Source organism: Pteropus medius, unplaced genomic scaffold (assembly GCF_902729225.1).
Source record: "Pteropus medius unplaced genomic scaffold, Ma_sr-lr_union100, whole genome shotgun sequence".
Taxonomy (NCBI): domain Eukaryota; kingdom Metazoa; phylum Chordata; class Mammalia; order Chiroptera; family Pteropodidae; genus Pteropus; species Pteropus medius.
Genome location: NW_024348533.1, coordinates 5,409,528 through 5,426,864, shown reverse-complemented (window position 1 = coordinate 5,426,864; position 17,337 = coordinate 5,409,528). Strand labels below are relative to the sequence as shown.

The following is a 17,337-nucleotide window of genomic DNA, read 5'->3' as shown; positions in this document are numbered from 1 at the left end:
AGATCCTTCAAGGTGGCCCAGGCCCAGACCAGATGGTCCTGGGAAAATGGGCAGAGCTGCACTTAGGGATAGTTCTGCTGCATGGATTGGCCTGGACGTGGTAGTGGGTGGCCTCAGGGTAGCATCACCTGGCACCTCGCCTCCCTCCACCAGTTGGCTTCCCTCCACCAGCTGGAGCTCAGAGCACCCCATGTGAGGCACAGATTTCATTAACCCTTTATTACAAGTCACGCTCTTATAGAAGTATATGTGGACTTAGGTGAAAAAATCAAATGTATCCAAGAATAAAAAACACAGCACATAAAGTAGTATATGCATTCCAGTGTTCGCGCCGGAGACCGCGGGCGCCCAGGAAAAAGCTCTTCTAAAATGGCCTGGCCCAAGCCTGCTGGCTGCGAACGATTCTGGGCGGCACAGGTCGGCCTCAGGCACAGTGTGGGGACTGCCACCTCCTCCCTCGGCCCTGTGGGCGGGCAGCACCAGCTCCTGGGGCCTCCGGGCCAGCGGCGACCCCACAGGCCGCTGAGCAGTGCCAGGAACAACCCTTCAGGCTGGGTCTGTCACGCCTGGCCCTCCGGGGGCAGCAGCGAAGACATGCCAGGCCTCTTGGGCTTCAGGGCCAGTTCTCAGAAGCCCCGCCTTAGTCAGCCTTCTTCAGGAAGATCTGAAAGAGCCAGCCCAGAATCAGCAGGGACTACTGAGTTGGCCCATCTAGCTATGGGAAAATGCTCCCGTCCCTGTGCCCAGCCCTGTCCTGCCTTACCTCACTCAGAATGACCCACACGGGCGAGTCTGTCTGGATGGAGAGGCGCAGTGCTTCCAGGGGGCCGAAGGCAGGATCCACCTCGCCCTCTGCCACACCCTTGTAGAAGGAGCCTGGGGGAGGGCGGCACTGAGAGCTTACCCCCAGGTCCTTGCTCAGTCCAGCCTGTCCCCACACCTCTGCCTGCCAACAGCACTCACCTATCTGGAGGTAGCCATCGGGGCTCCGCGGGTACCGGAGGGTGGCTACGTGGCCCTCCTGCAGGGCCTCCTTGTCCGACTGGGGGTTCTGGGGGCAAATCAAGGGGCTGAAGCCAGGAGCTATAGGAAGGGCCAGCCAGCCTCAGTGCACACCCACACCCCGCCACACTCACGTCAAAGGGTAGCACCTCCACAGACGTGTTGAAGAGCTTGTCCTCTGGGTGCTCAATGTTCCCACTGCGGAAGAAGAACCTGTGGCCAGGCAGGCCTGTGAGATGCTGCAGGATGGGCACTGCCCCTAGTGAAAAGGCCTGGCCTGGGCCTTGGGTGCTGGATGAGGCTGGGTACCGCCAGGGGCAGCTATTGGGCTGTGCAACCAAGGCCTTGTCATAGGGATGATGGTGATAGGTAATATCACTGAGCTCTTGTGGGCACTGTCTGACATAATCTCTACAAGGTGGCTACCCTATGCACCCCACTCTTTAGGTAAGGAAACAGGCGTGGTAAGGTTCAGTCATTTGATAGGGTCATAGAAATTTGTGGTGAGGTCTGGTAGCCACCCGCCCCTCCCCCAATGTGGACCTGTGGGTGCTGACACACCTCTCAAGACGCAGTGGCTGGAAGAAGCGGAAGCGGATGAAGTCCCCTGCAGCAGGCGTAAAGGCCCAGAAGAAATCCTCACGCAGGTAGGCTTTCTCCAGGGTGAAGTGCTGGTACGTCTTGAGGCTCGTGCTCACTTCAGCAGGCGGGTTCACATGCTCCTTCCGCAGCGCCTGCTTCCCAAAGTCCTTGTCCTGCAGCCCCCAAGGGACAGCACTGCTAGAATGGGCCCCGGACTTGTCCTGCCGACCCCCTGCCCCACCCCAGCCCACCCTCTTCCTGGACTCAGCCCACCTTCAGTTTCTGAATCTTGCCCGCCAGCGACGAGTGAGTGCCCACGTGCTGGAAGAGGGACGGCTTGAAGCGGATCCGGAGGTTGGCCTTCTGCCGGTCACAGTGCTTCTGTGGAAGGTGGGCAACACCCTGGGCTCAGCTCCACCCGCCTCCCAGGACAGGGCCTCCCCAGCCAGCAGAACCTCTTCCTTGCAGCCAGGCGCATGCCTGTGGCCACAAAAGAGGCCAGAGGCCGCGTGCCCCGCTGCCGCGCCCACCGCTGCGCAGCCCCACTCACCGCATCCTTCTCAGGGTTGCAGACCTTCACCCACAGAATGTGGTCCAGAAGCCAGTCAATGGGTTTGTCCCGGTAGAACATGAGGATGAACTCCACAATCAGACTCAGGTCCAGCGACTTGAACATTTTCCCTGGGGGAGACGTAGAAAGAAGGGGTGCTGAGTGGGCAGCTCTGCCCTACATTCCTTCCTCTTAATCCCTGTGGGGGGCTACTTGGGAGGGTCCCACAGCAAACCCTGTGGTTACTGCAGGCAGGTGATGGCACCAGGGGGTAGACAGTGATGGTGACTGAGGGCAGGTGAGAACAGGTCAGGTGGGACTGCAGTGGCCATTCCAGGGAACTGGGCAGGGGAAGTGGGGAGGGGTGAAGACTGAGGGGCTCTGGCAAGTCAGTCACCAATGAACCCCAGCTGGGAGAACTCCAGGATCATCCAATCCTCCGAAGGCTGCTGCAGCGCAAAGTTCTTCATGGTGCTCAGGTAGCTGGGCTTGGCCACTATGTCGTCCTCCAGCTGCACAGCAGGGGGTAGGAGGGGGCGGGACTCAGGATGGGGCCCCTCCCCCCGGACCTGCTGGGGGCTGGGGCGGGGCAGAGCAGGGTTGTGCTGACCTGCACATAGTAGATGCCTTTGGACTGTGCGTACATCATGAGGAAGCAGTAATCGAGGTTCTGTTTGGTCCTCCACCTGCGGGCCAGGGCCTCAGGAGCTCAGAACCATACCCCCCTTCCCGTCCAGTGTGGCTGCCACAGACGTACTGGGTGGGTAGAACCCTCCCTCCATGCAGGGGTCCTCCACTGGAATGTGGGGGCACTGCAGCCAACAGAATGGGCTCTCAGCACAGGTGTGAAGGTTGCTGGGGGTGTGGGAAGAGTGCTAGTACCTGACTCTCTCCTTGGGGTCCCCAAAGGACTCTCGGAGGCGGGAAAAGTCAGGGTAGAAGTGAGGGGAAGGGGAGATGACCTCCAGGAGCCCGGAATGGATCTCTGTGGGGAACCTGGGGGACAGGAAGGCCCAATGGGTGTGCAGCCTCTAGGGTCCAGAACACGGCTAGAGCCGAGCTGGCCAGTCTCCATCCATTTTTTAAGGCCCACCAGGCAGACATCCCCACACTATACCCAGCCTAGTAGGGAAATGGGGCCCCGGAGGGGTTGGGCCACCTCTACACACCCAATGCCTCTCACAGGGGAAGCACTCTCCCCTGGAGAAGGAACTGTCCTGTGGGAAGGCTGGCACCTGCCGGCCCAACAACCACAAAGGAGATGCCCTCCCCAGCTTATCCCATGCCAGTACTCACAAGGCCTTGATGTTCTCCGTCACCACTGAGGTGTACTGTGAGTCAGTCTGTGGGGAGACCAAGTGTCCTCCCTAAGCCCAGCTGTCCCCCCAAATGCCTGGGAGATGGGGCTAAGGGTAGCAGGGAGGGCTTCAGATAACCCTACACATTGAGGGAGCCCTCCATCCTCAAGGTGGAGTAAGGCTGGGCATGTGGACCACAGATGCCTCAGAAAACACTCTTTGGGGTACCTCGGCGATGGGGTGGGGCACAGTAGGTAACTGGTATCTCCACAAGGGGCTGCGAAATGTTTCTTTCCTTTTAAATTTTTATCTTGATAAATTTGTGAATGACAGTGAACTTTTGATAGCTTTTCCTCTGGAATGTTGCTCACTCTTCATCTCTCTCTTGTTATTTGTGTCATGTGTCCCTCTCTGACTGTCATGTATCCCCCGACCCTGTGCCCCCAGCTCACTCGCCTCGGCAATCAGCACCACGATGACTGAGTCCTCCTTCTCCTGTGGGCTCAGCTCCGAGATGAGTGAGTGCAGCGTGTCCGTCAGGTATGAGTGGACCTCGCGCCGCACACTGGGGATGCCCATCACCACAGACACTGCGGGCGGCAGAGGATCAATTAGGCACAACAATAGGACCACACCCCAGCCCTTCCTGGCCCTGCGCCTACCTCCGGTGCGGCCCTGGCCCACGCGCACAGCCGGCTGCAGGCTGCTTTCCTTGGCTAGCAGGTGCGGCAGGTGGTGGAAGACAGTGGGCAGATGCAGCACAGGCTTCTGCGAAACATTCCACGGCTTCAGGCGTGGGTCTTCTGGGTGAGTCAAAAAAGGACGGATCAGAAAAGATAAGTGACCTGCCACCAGCCCCACCTCTCCTGCCGTGTTGCTGGGACACTCACCAGTCAGGCGGCCCCAGGTACGATTGCCATCTCGGTCTCGCAGCACCTGCCTCTCTGACACAGCTCTCTTGATCTCGTCCAGCACCAGATTGAGCTCCTTGGAGCGCCTGAGGCTCTCCTGCTCAGCAGCGTGCAACCTGTCGCGCAGGGCCAGGAACTCCCGCTGGTACACATCTACCACATCACCTGTGGGTGGTCCACATGCTGTCACCAGGGGGTGGTCTACCCCTTGAGGGTGCCAGAGCACACATCTACATGCCCATCTGTGTGATAGCTATCTACATTTGTTCTCGTGCTTGCCACACGTGCACTCTCTGGGGTTACATAAGGGTCACTGAAGTCACACTGACACACATGGGGGAGAAAAGCCTCCACTGGAGAGGATTAGCCCTGTCCAATACTCCTCCCTCCCCCCGCAGTTATTTTCTCCTTTGAGAAGGCATCTGAAGTGGGAGGGCTGCGGGACCACTTTTAGCCCCAGGTGGGACAATAAGCAGGGGCTGGAAAGTCTCAGACTGATCTTCTCCATCTAGTGGCTCCCAAAGTCCCCTCTGGCTTTCCTTGCATCATCTGCTCCTTCCAGGGGATGGGACACCTAAGGTCCCAACCATGGAACAAGGACCCAATCCTTCTTCAAGGGGCTTCTTAGTGCCCAGCATTCCCTGCTCCCTATCCCGCTTCATAGAGGCAATCACAGGCAGCCCATCCCCAAGGCAGCTCTGGGGATGGATGACGTCCCTGGACTCTACTTCCCCTCTTCCAAGTAGGACTGAGCCTGAGAACAGGGTCTGTGACAGTATGCCCCTAGTACCCATTCGTCCCTTGTTGCTCATCCTGCACTAGGCACCACCTTGGAACTCCCTCAGTCTCACATTAGCCCCAGGGGGTTGCTGCTGCAGTTCTGCCCCCAGCACTCAAATGAGCAAATGATGTTGAGAAAGTAGTCTAGGGTCACTCAGTGTGTCAGTGGCAGAGACGGGACCCACTCTGAAGACTCTGTGGCCTGCTTCTCTGGAAACCAGTGTCAGAATCTCCAGCTGGGCCCCAGCTGTGGGCATCGGGTGCAGGGGCCCGCAGCAGCACAGAGGTAGGGCTGCCTATCCCTGGACAGGGACCCCCAGGGGCCTGTACCTGGCTCCAGTGGTCAGGTAGGGACCAGGGAGCAAGAATGAGACAGACAACATCCCTGCCTGTGGCTGGTACTGTGGTTCCTGGCGGGCTGTGCACTCCGGGCCTCTGGTCTTACTTGCCCTCTTCATTTGCTGTCACACACAACCCCTCATCCGTGCCTAATGGCTGTGTCTTCACATATGCTGTGGTCTCTCCTGCCTGGAACCCTTTCCTCTTCCGAACGAACATCCACGTAGCCTTCAAGGCCTGGTTTTAAAGTCTCCAAGTCCAGGAAGCCTTCTAGAACTCCTTTCCCACTCCCAGACAGCTCTTCTGCTCTTGGATCCCCAGTGGGGTCATTGCTCCCAGAATGCCCTGGGACGGTAGCACGCCCTACAGCCATGAGCACCAGGGGTCACAGCCAAGGTAAAGTTAGTTACCTCAGGACACACCCCATTTGTTCTGCAGCATTCCATACCCAGTTTGCCCCACTCTCCCCCACTCTCCCAACACACACCCAGACTGCCCTGGGCTAAAGGTCTAGGCTACTACAAGCTTCCAAGCTTGGGGCAGCCCTGAGGTGGGAGGAGGGAGGAATCAGATTACCGGATGTTCTAGTGTGCTGTGCTGGGTTCCAAGGCCAGGTTACCCTGGAAACCTGACCCCTTAAACAGCAGCTAGCCATCCCCAAAGTTCAAGGAGGGGAGGGGAGCTAGAGGTGCCGAAGCCCAGCAGGAGGGAGTTCAGAGCTACCTGGACACCTGGACATGGCAGGTGGCCTCCCTCCTGAGTCTTTGCTCACCTACCTATTGAAGCCACTGGGTCCTGTCCAAGGCAGCCCCCTGCAATGGGCTTCTGTGAAGTAGGGGGAGGGGAGTGAGACTTCACCGCTCCCCCCGCAACTGCTGTCGTTGTCTCATCCCCTCTTCTCTGATCTTTAAATAGACAGCTCTGTCAACCTTACTTTGCCCAGGTGGACTCCCCAACCACCAAGGCCTGAGCATAGCCTACTCCTTACCCTGCTGTCCTTCCCAGGGCCTCCCTCCCCCTGGTCCTGGGCTTCTTCTGTTTACTAAGTGGCATAGGCCCTAGGCATTCCCAGGTCTGGCTCCTGCCCACGCGGCCCTTCTGTCATTTCCCTGAACACTGCAGGCCCTGTCCCTTGGCACCCTGCCCCTGCTCCTGTCCTGCCTGCTGCCTGCAAGGTCCCCAGCTTGCCCCTCATCTCTGGCTTCCTGCTCATGGGTCCACTCTGTCCTTTCCTGTCAAAGCCAGAACCTCAAGCTCTGTGCCTGCCTCCCCATGAGCTGAGCCTTAGGCCAGAGGTGGTTGGAATGAGTGGTAAGTGGGCTGGGAAGGCAGCTTGGGAAAGGCCTGGGAGACCCTGGCCTCTGGGGGTGGGGGGTGGGCAGGGTAGAAGTCTCTGGGGGCTAGGGCTGAGGGGACCTGGCCTCTTCCATCATACCTTCTTACCCCAGGGAGGTGGGGCTGGGGCCTGGCTCTGGGAGCGGCTGGCCCCAGGGAAGGACTGCAGCTATGGCCACAGAACTGGAGGCTCCCCACCCCCACACATTGAAGTCAGAATAATCAGTACACCTGAGGCCCACAGACCACAATCTTCCCCCTGGTCCCCTCTTAGTTGTAATAAAAAGACCTCATGCCTCATACTTAGGGAGAGGGAAACAGGCTCAGAGGGGCACAGGCTGGAGCCAGGCCCAGGGAAGGTTGGCTGCTAAGGGGCGGGCGTCCACCTCCTCCAGGACCTGTACCCTCACTCCCAGTGGTCAAGGGGAGTGGCCATCACTGCTGAAGTCCAGGCTGGGACGCTGGGGGGTGCCATGTGGCTGAAGCCAGCTCCCTGGAGGGTCTGTTGTCCTCCCTGGGGACGGGCTTTCAGCAGACACTTGGCTAAGGGCTACAATCTGAGCCCTGGCAGAGCTGTTGCACAATTTCAGTCAAGGCTGGATGTGAAACCCATATCCAGGGCCCATCATGCCAAGACCCACATGTCCTTCCTGGCCCTGGGCTTCCAGGATGCCGCCTGCTCCTGTCGCCTCCTTCCTTTCTGGCTCCCTGCCCACATCCTCCCTTCCCTACAGACCCGGGTTCGTCTGCCCTTCCCTTAAGTATCTGTGCTGGGCCAATCCTATTCTGAGCTCCCCACTCACTGCAAACTGGAAGCCAGGGTCCAGTCTGGCTTCCCCACACATTCTATACTGTTGTCTACATGTAAGAATGAGAAGGGGTGCCATAAGAGCCCAGATTCAGGCTTGAGTCCTCCAATGACCTTGCCCTCAGAAACATTGACAGCTCATGACAAGAAAGACCCCGGTCATGCTCTCACCCCATGCCTCACAGACTCTTGGGCTTCCGTGCTGCAGGTATGAGGACCCCTGAATCTGAGCCCCACAATTCTTTGGCTGCGGGTGCTCTCCTGCTCCCCAGGCCCTTGAGTACCAGCCTCCTTGATGCCCCCTTTAGAGTGAGCGGAACTTGAATGGAGCCACTGGAATCCCCTCTGCTGCTCTGGACACTGACTCCCTGTGGCCAACCAGGCCTCCAGAGAAGGTGTCCTGGTGGGGCTTACACTGCAGCTCCTGACATCAGGCTGAGGGCAGGTGGCTGCTGCAAGAGGCACACAGAAACTGTAGTCTGGCCAAGAACAGGGTGCAGGGGCTCAGCACTCACTGACAATTGGACATATGTGCCCAGATACAGCCCTATCTGGGCCTCCATGCTTACATGGAGTAGCTCCAAGTCTGTTTACATGACCACTTTCTCAAGGGTCCAAAATGCCATTCTCAGGGTGACATACCCCACCTGCAGAGACTGCCCCAGCTATGCCCTCTCCTGGGTGACACACCCCAGCTAGATACCTACGGAGAACTATTCCCCAGCCATGCCCTTCCTGCGCCAAGCCCTAGGGATATCGCGTCAGAGCCCCTGGCTTCCATCAGACAGGAGGACTGCAGTAGGTAGGGCTGGACAGGCAGGAACCAGGTGGGGGGCTGTTGAGGCATGGGGGGGTCAGGAAGGCTCTAGCTCCTGCCCCAGCTGCCTTTTTTAGTGCACAAGAGCGAACAAGGAAGCAGGCGATGGGAGGGAAGCAGAGGGTAAGCTGGCCTCAGTCTGATCCTGTTTAGGCCTTCTGCAGGAAGACCAGGAGGCAGGAAGGAAGCAGTTTTTCCCCAGTGCCTCCTGGACTGCAGGCTGGGTGGACAAGGGCCTCCCCAGCCCCAGACATCCCAGCCAACACCAGGCGATTCCAGCCAGTGCTGGGGACTGTCTCCCTCCATACCTCACCTCCAAATGTGCCGGCCAGACTCAGCGCCATGGTGGTGGACTGGCCAGCTTGCCAAACTTCAAGTGGGAGGTGATGTCTCAGTGAGACCACACTAAGTGAGTTAACGGGTAGCAAGCTTAGGCTGGCTGCTCCTGGGGCCCCCCATGTATTCCCAGGCCAGCAGCCACAGGAAGGCTGCTCCAGCACCCAGGGCCCTATGGAGAAGTCCTAGGGCCAGATGTCATGGAGGAGGGCTGCAGAGGCCCCAGGGAGCAGCACTGCAGTGAACTGGGGTGGAGGTCATTGCCTGGATGTCTGGCTGCCCCGTCACACTTGTCTCAGGAACACAGTGTCTGCTCCTGCCCAGGTGCCTGGAGCTGGTATCTTGGGAACCACCTGGTACTGCCACCGCTGTGACCTTGTGTCTCTGTCCCTTTCTGAGAACTCCGAGGACCCCAGCTGGCCAGTGGGAGCGACCACCGCTAGCAGGGGCGTAACTGTACTCACGGAGGCGGGTCCCAGCGCCGGATGAGGGACCCGGCGACTGCTCTGCCAGGCGGCCCAACGCGGACCGGAGAATTTCGTTATTTCGGCAGCAAACAAGTGGGGGAGAAAATGGGAGGGGCGTACTCCCGTGCTGACGGGCGGGGAAGGGGCTCCGGTGTCGGCTTCCGGCTGCCTCCCGCGGCTACTACCCGGACCTGCTTGGCTGCGGGCGCCCAGGTGCGCCCCAGTGTGGTTCGGGCCGCGGGGCGCGGGCCCGGCGGGGAGGGCTCACCTTTCTGACCGCCGAGCGCCGCGTACCAGGAGAGCGAGAGGAAGGCGCACAGGCAGAGGAGCAGCAGCGTCAGGAAGGTGCCATTGCGGAGCCTCATTTCCCCAGGAGCGCGGCGGGCGCCGGCGGGGCCGAGGCCGCATGGCCCGGGAGGCCGGGGCCGGGGCGCGGGGCCGGGGTACGGCGGGGGCCCCGGCCCCGGGGCAGGGAGGGAGGGGCCCGGGGCCGGGCGGGGCTGGGGACGGCTCCTCCGCGGCGCGGGGCGCGGGGCGCGAGGCGCGGGGCGCGGGGCCTCCCTCCGCGGCTGGGCCGGGCCAGGCTGGGCTGGGTTGGGCGGCGAGAGCCGCGGCCCGGCCTGGATCCGAGGCCGCCGCGGAGTCGGCGGCGTGGGGCGGGGCGGCCGGGATTTAAAGGGGCCGCAGCATCGCCGCTGCCGCCAGCACCACAAGGAGGCGGGGCGGGGATCAGCGCTCGGCTCCAAACAGTGGCCCCCGTGTGCGCTCCCGCGTCTCCGGCTGAGGGACGCTCTGGGTCTGGCCTCAGGTAGGTTGAGGCCGGGGCCTTCGCGCGTGTGGGTCGGCTGCGGTGCAGGTGGCGTTCCCTGGCACTCCAACTCCTCAGTGATATGGTTATGAATCACCCCCCCCCCCCCCCAGATTCGGACCTCACTTGTTTACTCGGAGACCCCAGGCTCCTCCCTCACTTTTGAGAGATTCTAGGCGGTGGGAGGGGGAAAGTATGGCTGGAGCGAGCGCTGCCTCCAGCCAGGAGACTCGGTGGAGTGGTCCTGCACAGACTCCCCCGGCCACTTCCCCTCCCAGGACCTTTCTCTAGTCGGAAAGATAAAGGCGTCCTGTGGGAGGAAGGCGCTCCTGCTCCTAAAGTAGGGACAGCGGGCTGTTTTCAGCAGTGAAGGACCCATGTGTGTGGGTATTGAACACAGTGACTAGTCTAGAGCTGGACTGGCCTCCCAGGTGCTAGGCGTGGGTGGGCGGGAGGCGGGTGCAACCGCAAGGTGGTACTGGCCGCAGCCCCTAACGCTCCAGCGCTGCCTCTCCCTTCACTGCAGGGCGCTTACACCTTCATTTTTGTACCAGTTGCAGGCTTTCCCCAGTCCTCTGTGGAACCAGGAAGAAGACCAACCATAAAAGGATCCGTCCAACACAGGCTCTGTTTGGGCAGGCACTAGGGGTCTCAGCACCATTCCTCATAGTCCTGATTCCCAGCATTGGCTGCAAGTATCCTGGGTATCTTGGTGGGAAAGGCCTTTTTGGGGTGAGTTCAGACTGAGAAACGCTGGGAATTTGTCGTCCCCTTTCAGCCCAGGCCCACACCTAAGGCAGGATGGTAGCTGGGAGCACCATAGGGCCTGGGCAGTGGCCTCTGCAGAGATAATTCTGCCTGGAGCAGGAGAGGCAGGGCCAGTGGCTGCAGCAGGACATTAAGTGACTGGCCTCAGTTTTCCTGCAGGCCTGATTCTGGCCTAACATAGCAATACTGTTCTCTCAACTCGCTAATGAACTTTATGAACTGAGACCCGCCTTGTCAGAGCCTTCTGGAGGAAGCTGTCTAGTGTTCCTTTGTTTTTACAGGCGTCTTCTATTTGCGGCAAGGGATAATGGTTTTTCATTTGGGATGTGACACAGATGGTTAAAAAACTTTTCAAAATGTGGATTTATGTTTAGAAATAAGTTAATTTAAGGAAAATTATTAAACCAGTAAAAATTAAGGAGATGGCCTATCAGTGACTAAAGTGTGGGAAACTCACTTGAGTCCCCTCCCCCTCCACATTCTGGCTTTGGGGCAGGAGGGGCTAAGGCAGGGTGGCTCAAAAGGGGTTAGAATTCTGCCCTACTGCCTGGAGAGTACAGGGCCTCTGTCAGAAATGGGATTGTCCAGGGCCGGGGTAGGGGAGAAGGGTGGTGATTGACTTTGGGAAGTGTGAGGTCTGGAGTGATGGAGAGTGGGAGAGGGGTCAAGGGGAGTAGGCTGGAGGGGGCCACACACTGAAACTGATGGCTGCAGTTGGGTAGCCGCAGGGTCCAGGCAGCAGAGATGGAAAGCAGTCTTTCCAGACCTCCCTCACCCCCAGCCAGGCTGCCTCCTTCCCACTGCCGCATCAGCATACCAGGAGGGGGTCCTTGGGGCCACACTTCCACTTAGGGGCACACACCTACCACTTAGCTGAGAAGGGGTCAGCACCAGGTCTGACTATCTTGCCAGGATTACGCACCGAGGACAAGAGGGGACATTCTGAAAGAAAGCTGGATGCTACAGCTAGAAGGGGACTAGAGAGAGGGTGGTCAAGAACAGAAGCCTAAGGGGGCTATGTCCCCTGGAGCCTGCAGAAGTGACATCACAGTGAGGAAAGGCCCACTGCATGCATCTGTTGGGCCGTGCTGCCCCCACGCTTTAGCCTATCCCTCCCTTCAGCCTTTGCACTCCCACCTTCATCCTTTGAAACAGGGCAGCAGTTGCCTGGCTCTCAGCCAGCTTTCCACTGCTGTCCGTGCCCTCCTGTAATAAATTCCTCAGGGCCTGCCTGCAACTCAGCTCCCTCTGGGCACTTCTAGGCAGGTGAGCTCTGCCTGTCACCCTGCCACCCAGAGTGGGGCAGTAAAAATTAAGGAGATGGCCTATCAGATGACCCATCCCAAGTTCTACTTCTTGTGCTGGGGACATTGACCCTGGCCCATACCCAGGAGGGAGGGTGGAGCTGAATGGGCACAGAAAGTCCTGCTTTCTCTCCAGATCCCAGGCTGTGGGCCTTCCTCCTTTGTTCTTGCTTCCCACAGAGTAAAAATGCCCTTCTGTGTCCAGATTCCATGCCGGCCCTCGGCCCACACTGAGTTCGGCAGATTTTCTGGGACAGCCCTTGGAGATGACCAGTCCTTCCATCCTTCTTCACGGGGCTGTGGTCCAAGCATCCAGAATTGGGGAGGCCCAGGAGCTGAGATGAGAAAAAAAAAAAAATCCATCTTTCTTTTCACTAACCTCTAACTGAAACTTGGTATTTCCTTGAGTTACGAATGAGGCAGCAAAGTCCAGCAGAATTGAGAGTACTTGTGGCTGTCACCCAGAAAACACAGGGTTTTCATATTCACTGCAGGTGCTGCAGATGCCTCAAAACAGCAATTACAAACCCACTGTTACCTGGTGTTTCTGGTACTTATTAGCCCTGTATCTGTATCTTATATTTAATGAGTTAATTATCACAGATAGTTCTATATCACAAATTTGTGTTTTTATATTTTGGTATTTACAATATTAGTATTGCAGATGTCTCTGTCCCTAGAACGGGGAGATAGCTCTAGAAGCTCTAGCATTGGCAAAGAAATAAATGCCCTGGCCTCTTAAGTGACACATGGCTCTTCTGTGTCAGGTCCCTGGCCAGAACTAATCAGTCTCACCTCAAGGGAGCAGATGAGTTAATATATACAAAATATTCAGAATGCTTCCCGCATAAGAGAAGCACCACATGAATGTTGTTATTATTGGGATGTACAATCAACAAGAACTGCTGGGGTTTGAGAGCATGGCGTGTTCCCAGCTGATCCCCATGTTTCTGGCTTGCACTGTGGTGACCATCACTGCCATTGGGAAGCCTGGGGAAGGCATGGGGTTTGGGGAAGTGATTCTGCACTCTTGGATACAACTAACCAAAACCAAAATCAACTGGTTTAAGCTGCCTCATGATCCAGCATCAGGCCTGTGGGGACCCAGCAGCTCAGATGCAGGGACAAGGCCTTGATCTCCCGCTCAGTGTGGGTGGGGTTCACAGGCACATTCCCACTCCCAGGTGGCCTCTGTGGGCATTTCGTACTCCATTTGCGTCCATCACTGACCCAAGGGCTACAAACCTGGGTCATGTGCCTACACCACCACCACCACCACCACCACCTCCACCAAAGATAGTAGTGGGATAGTGAATCCCCAAAGGAAAATTTGGGAATTGAGCCAGCGATGGGAATGAAGAAGGCAAATAAAATCTGAGAGGAGTGGGAAGGGCTTTAACCCCCCTCCTTCACCAGAACTCTTGTCTAGGGCAGGGTTCCCCAACCCTCAGAACAGGTCTCTGACCTGTTAGGAACCAGGCCGCACGGCAGGAGGCGAGCTGCAAGCCAGCCAAAACAGTTGGGGACCATTGGTCTAGGGGACCCGCACAGCCTGAGGGGCACAGTGGATTGGGTCCCTACAGCCCAGGAAAGGGCTGTGCCCTTCTCATTAGCTACCAGCTTCCCCCTCCGCCGACATGCTTTTAACCAGGTTGCAGTGGCGCCCATTCTGCCAACTTTTCCGCCTGAGCTAGGGCCCTCTCAGCTCACGGCCTGCCAGACAAACTCCTGGGCGCCAGGCAGAGCCGGGCGCCGGGGACCCAGCCTCAGTCGCCAGGGCCTCCGCGAGCCTTCTCTTCACCTGGTCACCTGTGCGGAGCCTGGGGGCGCCCCTGTCCCGCGGTCGGAAGGTTGGAACCAGGCAGACCCGCATGGCAATCCCGCAGAGACTTGGTACGCGGCGGCGGGGCACCGGAGGCGGGTGTTTATCCAAGGAAGACTCCGCCCCATCTGGGTTACAGGATGCGGGACACGCGTTAGGTCCAACACGCTCAAGATCCCCAAGCCCCCACCCCTGCTAACACGCTACCTGAGCTTCGCACGTGACAGGCGCGGGGACACAGGCTGAGCAAAGGGGGTGCCCACCGCCCCCGGGCGTGCAGGGACGCAGAGGCGCCGAGCCCTGGCGGGGAGGCCGAGCCGGAGGGGGCAGCGCAGGCGCCGGGCGTGCGGAGCCAGGAGCAGTTGGCTGAGACTTTGGAGCAAAAGAGGCGTTGATCAAAGCCAGAGAACTTTTTCCGGAAAGTTTTCGACGGGAAGAGGGGAGCGGGGACAGGGCCCTGAGCCTGACCTGCAGCGACCGCCCTCTCCACGTGACCCCAAATTCCTGCCCCGCTCCAAAAGCCGGGGGTCCCGGCATCCTCTACTCTTGTCCTGGGACCGGCGCTCCTTGGCGACTGCCACGCTAACCTCTCTGACACCCTAGCCAGGCTGGGGCCCCCCTCACCCTTCTGCTCTCCCTCTGCCCCTCTGCCTGGAACGGCTGTCATCCAGTCTGCCCGGCCCACATGCCTGCGTCGGTCCCGGGGCCGCCTGGTCTCCTCACAGCCCGCTTCCCTCACACCCGCGACTCCTCCTTTTATTTTTCCAGAACCTTCGGCAGTCAGGCCGGCCCTCTGCTTTGGGGGCCCCAGAAGTGCCCGCCCAGGGTAGGTCTGGACCGAGAAAGGGGCGGCACCAGCGGATCCTAGCCGTCCGAGCCCCCTGCCCGGGGGTCCCACTCAATGAACAGCTTTAGCGGACCTGCTGCGGGGCGGCCCGACCACTTCCGACCAACGAATCGGACGCCTAGAGCGAAGTGCGTTCTCCCTCCCGCTGCGGGAAACCTGAGCTCCTGCCGGCTTCTCAGTGCGGCCAGGAACCCGCACAGCCCAAGGACGGGAGCCCAAGGACGCACGAGGGGAAAAGAGGCTGGCTGGACGACGCTGCTCTGGCGGGGTGGCGACGGTGTCAGGTGCAGCCACCCTCCAGGCAAGCCGCGGACCCCAGTGCCCCCGCCCCCTTGGCCTGAGCCTCCGCCGCTTCCGCCCCCGGCCGCACGGTTTTTCTAGGCCGGGGTATCAGCGAGAGAGGTCCTTAGCGCCGCCGGTCGGGTCTTGGGGGCATGGCCCCTCATTAGACAGCTGCCCTCCTCCCTTTCCCCTCAGTCGGCGCTGGTGAGAGCTGTCCCCACTGCCCCGTGCGTATGGTTTGTTGACCACCCAAGGGGTGAGCGCCCCTTCAGTGCCCCCAGGAAGGCGCAGGCATCCCACTCCCGTGTCTGGTGCCATCAGCCTAGCCTGGAATGGCTGCTCCCTCCCTCCAGCTGCCGTGGAAGAGACTCTGGTGTTCTCACGCCTCCGAAAACTTGACCCAACTCCCCATCAGCGTATCTTCGTGGCTTTATTTCATTTCCCGAATGACTCCAATCCCCTTCTTTAAGAACGTCCCCACAGCTGTTAGGCTTTGCAGGAAGGGCTAGAACAAGCTGATGTCCGGTGCCTGGGGATTCTCTCGAGGGATTGGTGAGGGAATCTCCACAACATTGAGGTTGCCATGCAACGCAGGGGCAAGAGGTCCAGGACCGGGAGGAGTCAGGAGAAAGTAACTAGGTGGGATGAGCCTGCAATTTTAGGAACTGAGCAGGGGGGTGTGTCTGTCTGGCATGATGGAGTAGAAGGAAGTGGCTGCACACCCACAACCCTGTTCGGCCATGTAGAAACACACTCATCCCTTGGGCCTAGTGCCGGGTCTGGAGGAGTTTGATCCCCTGTGATCCTTAATCTCAAAGGTGGCCCCAAGCCACAGCCTGAGTCCTGCAGTAGCCATGTCTCTGGCTGGCCCAGTACCCACCTCTAGGCTTGGGTTCACACCCCAAAGGAAATACATAAACTTCAGAAAACCATTGTCAAAGGATGGGATTGTTTTTAGAATAAGGAAGGGGGAATTGAAGAGGTGGTTACAATGCACCAGACAGCAATAAACCAAATCAAATGACCTCCTGCACCCCTGCTCCCAGAGTACCCCAGAAAATCTCCACTCAAATCTCTCACCTCCACTATTGGCTATAGTCTCATTCCTGACATTCCCCCCCCTCCAAGCTGATACCCCAAAAGCAGCCAAACAATAACTAGTACCCTAGGGGGCAGCACCTGGGAGCGGGCACTCAAGCCATCCCACTCCAGCCCCATTCAAAGAGGAGGAAACTGAAGCTGGTCATTTGTCCCAAGATGGCAGGGTAGTGGATAGTTGGTTTGATTCAGACACCAATTCCTCCCCGCCCAGAGTGTGCATGTCGTGCCCTGGAGGGTGGAGAGGGGCCATTGGGTACAGAAGATGTTGGGAGAGCTGCCTGCAGCCTGGAGAAGGGAAGGCCAGCAGATGTGAAAGGGGCCTCAGTGGGGACAGGGTCTAAATGTGTCTAGCCACCCTGCTGCCAGCTCCCTGCCACCCTGCCTGGCCTCTGAGGGCTCTTCTGGTTCCATGGTTTCTCAGAGGTCTACGCAGCTGCTCCCCACCCCTGCTGCCTGGTAAAATGTTATCAAGATTGGTAGCATTGGGCCGGGGAGTCCCCTGTTATGACAGCTGGTCATGGGATGCTGACTCATTGCTGTCCAGATCACCTGACCATGCAGAAGCTGGTGGAGAGGGCCCTGCCAGGGGGTTTCCCTGCCACAGCCTTGTTTACCTTCCTGGCCTTGGGGGAGGGCAGGGGTTGGGTCTCTGCTCTACAGCGGGAAGGCCTGGAAAGACCGCAGTTGGGGCTCCCTAGAGGTGGGGGTGAGAGTTGGGGGGGTCTCCGAGCCTGCTTCCCAGGAGCCTGTTTCTTGCCATCCCATTTCTCCAAGTTTTCCATCCCTCTTGGCAAACCCACCATGGTCCCAGATGGGGCCAAATGTTGAGAAAGCCAGGAAGTCAGGCCGGTGGCCTCAGTTTCCGCCACTTGTTTGGACAGGGACTGCGCCTTGAGACCTTCCTGAACTTCGGGTGCCCCAGAGCTAGAAGGCTTTCTTTGTGTACCGTCACACACTTACCCAGGGACACTGGAGCTCTGGGGGTGGAAGCCCGGCTCTTGGCCCAGTATGCTGAGTCACACCCTTGGGCACCTGTAGGCCATGCAGCCTCTGCCCAGGCTCCCATTTGCTGTCCTCTGACTATGTCTGCATAGTGATGGGCAGAGGGTCATTTTTCCAGGCTCACAGTGGAGGTGCAGGGTAGGCCCAACGGGACCATGCTCTATGGGGCTGCTTTGTG

The 17,337-nt window shown here is 58.8% G+C and overlaps 2 protein-coding genes across 4 annotated transcripts; both read right to left on the bottom strand.

Annotated features, from left to right (window-relative positions):
* Positions 1-193: 193 nt before the first annotated feature.
* On the bottom strand, positions 194-9,719 carry MGAT4B (alpha-1,3-mannosyl-glycoprotein 4-beta-N-acetylglucosaminyltransferase B). Of its 3 annotated transcripts, XM_039880240.1 has the most exons (16): positions 8,736-8,781; positions 6,239-6,367; positions 4,323-4,508; positions 4,095-4,235; positions 3,889-4,022; positions 3,431-3,477; positions 3,017-3,130; positions 2,745-2,820; positions 2,532-2,646; positions 2,135-2,265; positions 1,858-1,965; positions 1,564-1,757; positions 1,137-1,215; positions 964-1,051; positions 764-876; positions 194-664 (listed from the first exon to the last, which is right to left on the bottom strand). In XM_039880240.1, exons 1-16 carry the CDS (start codon positions 8,764-8,766, stop codon positions 641-643), a joined length of 1,710 nt encoding a protein of 569 aa, XP_039736174.1. In that variant the 5' UTR covers positions 8,767-8,781; the 3' UTR covers positions 194-640. The 3 variants fall into 3 exon arrangements, with proteins under 3 accessions (XP_039736174.1, XP_039736175.1, XP_039736173.1); XM_039880241.1 differs by lacking the exons at positions 6,239-6,367; positions 8,736-8,781 and adding an exon at positions 9,494-9,719; XM_039880239.1 differs by lacking the exons at positions 6,239-6,367; positions 8,736-8,781 and adding an exon at positions 9,494-9,675 and having other exon boundaries at positions 302-664; positions 764-1,051.
* Positions 9,720-10,134: 415 nt separating this feature from the next.
* Positions 10,135-17,316, bottom strand: LOC120616670 (uncharacterized). Its single transcript, XM_039880332.1, has 5 exons — positions 17,284-17,316; positions 14,848-15,151; positions 14,135-14,299; positions 13,907-14,055; positions 10,135-12,440 (listed from the first exon to the last, which is right to left on the bottom strand). Exons 1-5 carry the CDS (start codon positions 17,314-17,316, stop codon positions 12,114-12,116), a joined length of 978 nt encoding a protein of 325 aa, XP_039736266.1. The 3' UTR covers positions 10,135-12,113.
* Positions 17,317-17,337: the final 21 nt, after the last annotated feature.

Excerpts from the sequence above, each read along its gene's own strand:
- MGAT4B (XM_039880239.1), bottom strand. The coding sequence starts at position 9,590 with ATGAGGCTCCGCAATGGCACCTTCCTGACGCTGCTGCTCCTCTGCCTG. Across the intron at positions 4,023-4,094 it reads GGGCCAGGGCCGCACCGGAG|TGTCTGTGGTGATGGGCATC; the intron begins GTAGGCGCAGGG and ends TGCCGCCCGCAG. Across the intron at positions 2,647-2,744 it reads AAGGCATCTACTATGTGCAG|CTGGAGGACGACATAGTGGC; the intron begins GTCAGCACAACC and ends CCTGCTGTGCAG.
- LOC120616670 (XM_039880332.1), bottom strand. The coding sequence starts at position 17,316 with ATGGTCCCGTTGGGCCTACCCTGCACCTCCACT. Across the intron at positions 15,152-17,283 it reads GCCTACCCTGCACCTCCACT|AAAAACCGTGCGGCCGGGGG; the intron begins GTGAGCCTGGAA and ends ACCCCGGCCTAG. Across the intron at positions 12,441-13,906 it reads GGCTCCGCACAGGTGACCAG|CTCCTGGGCCTCCCCAATTC; the intron begins GTGAAGAGAAGG and ends TTCTCATCTCAG.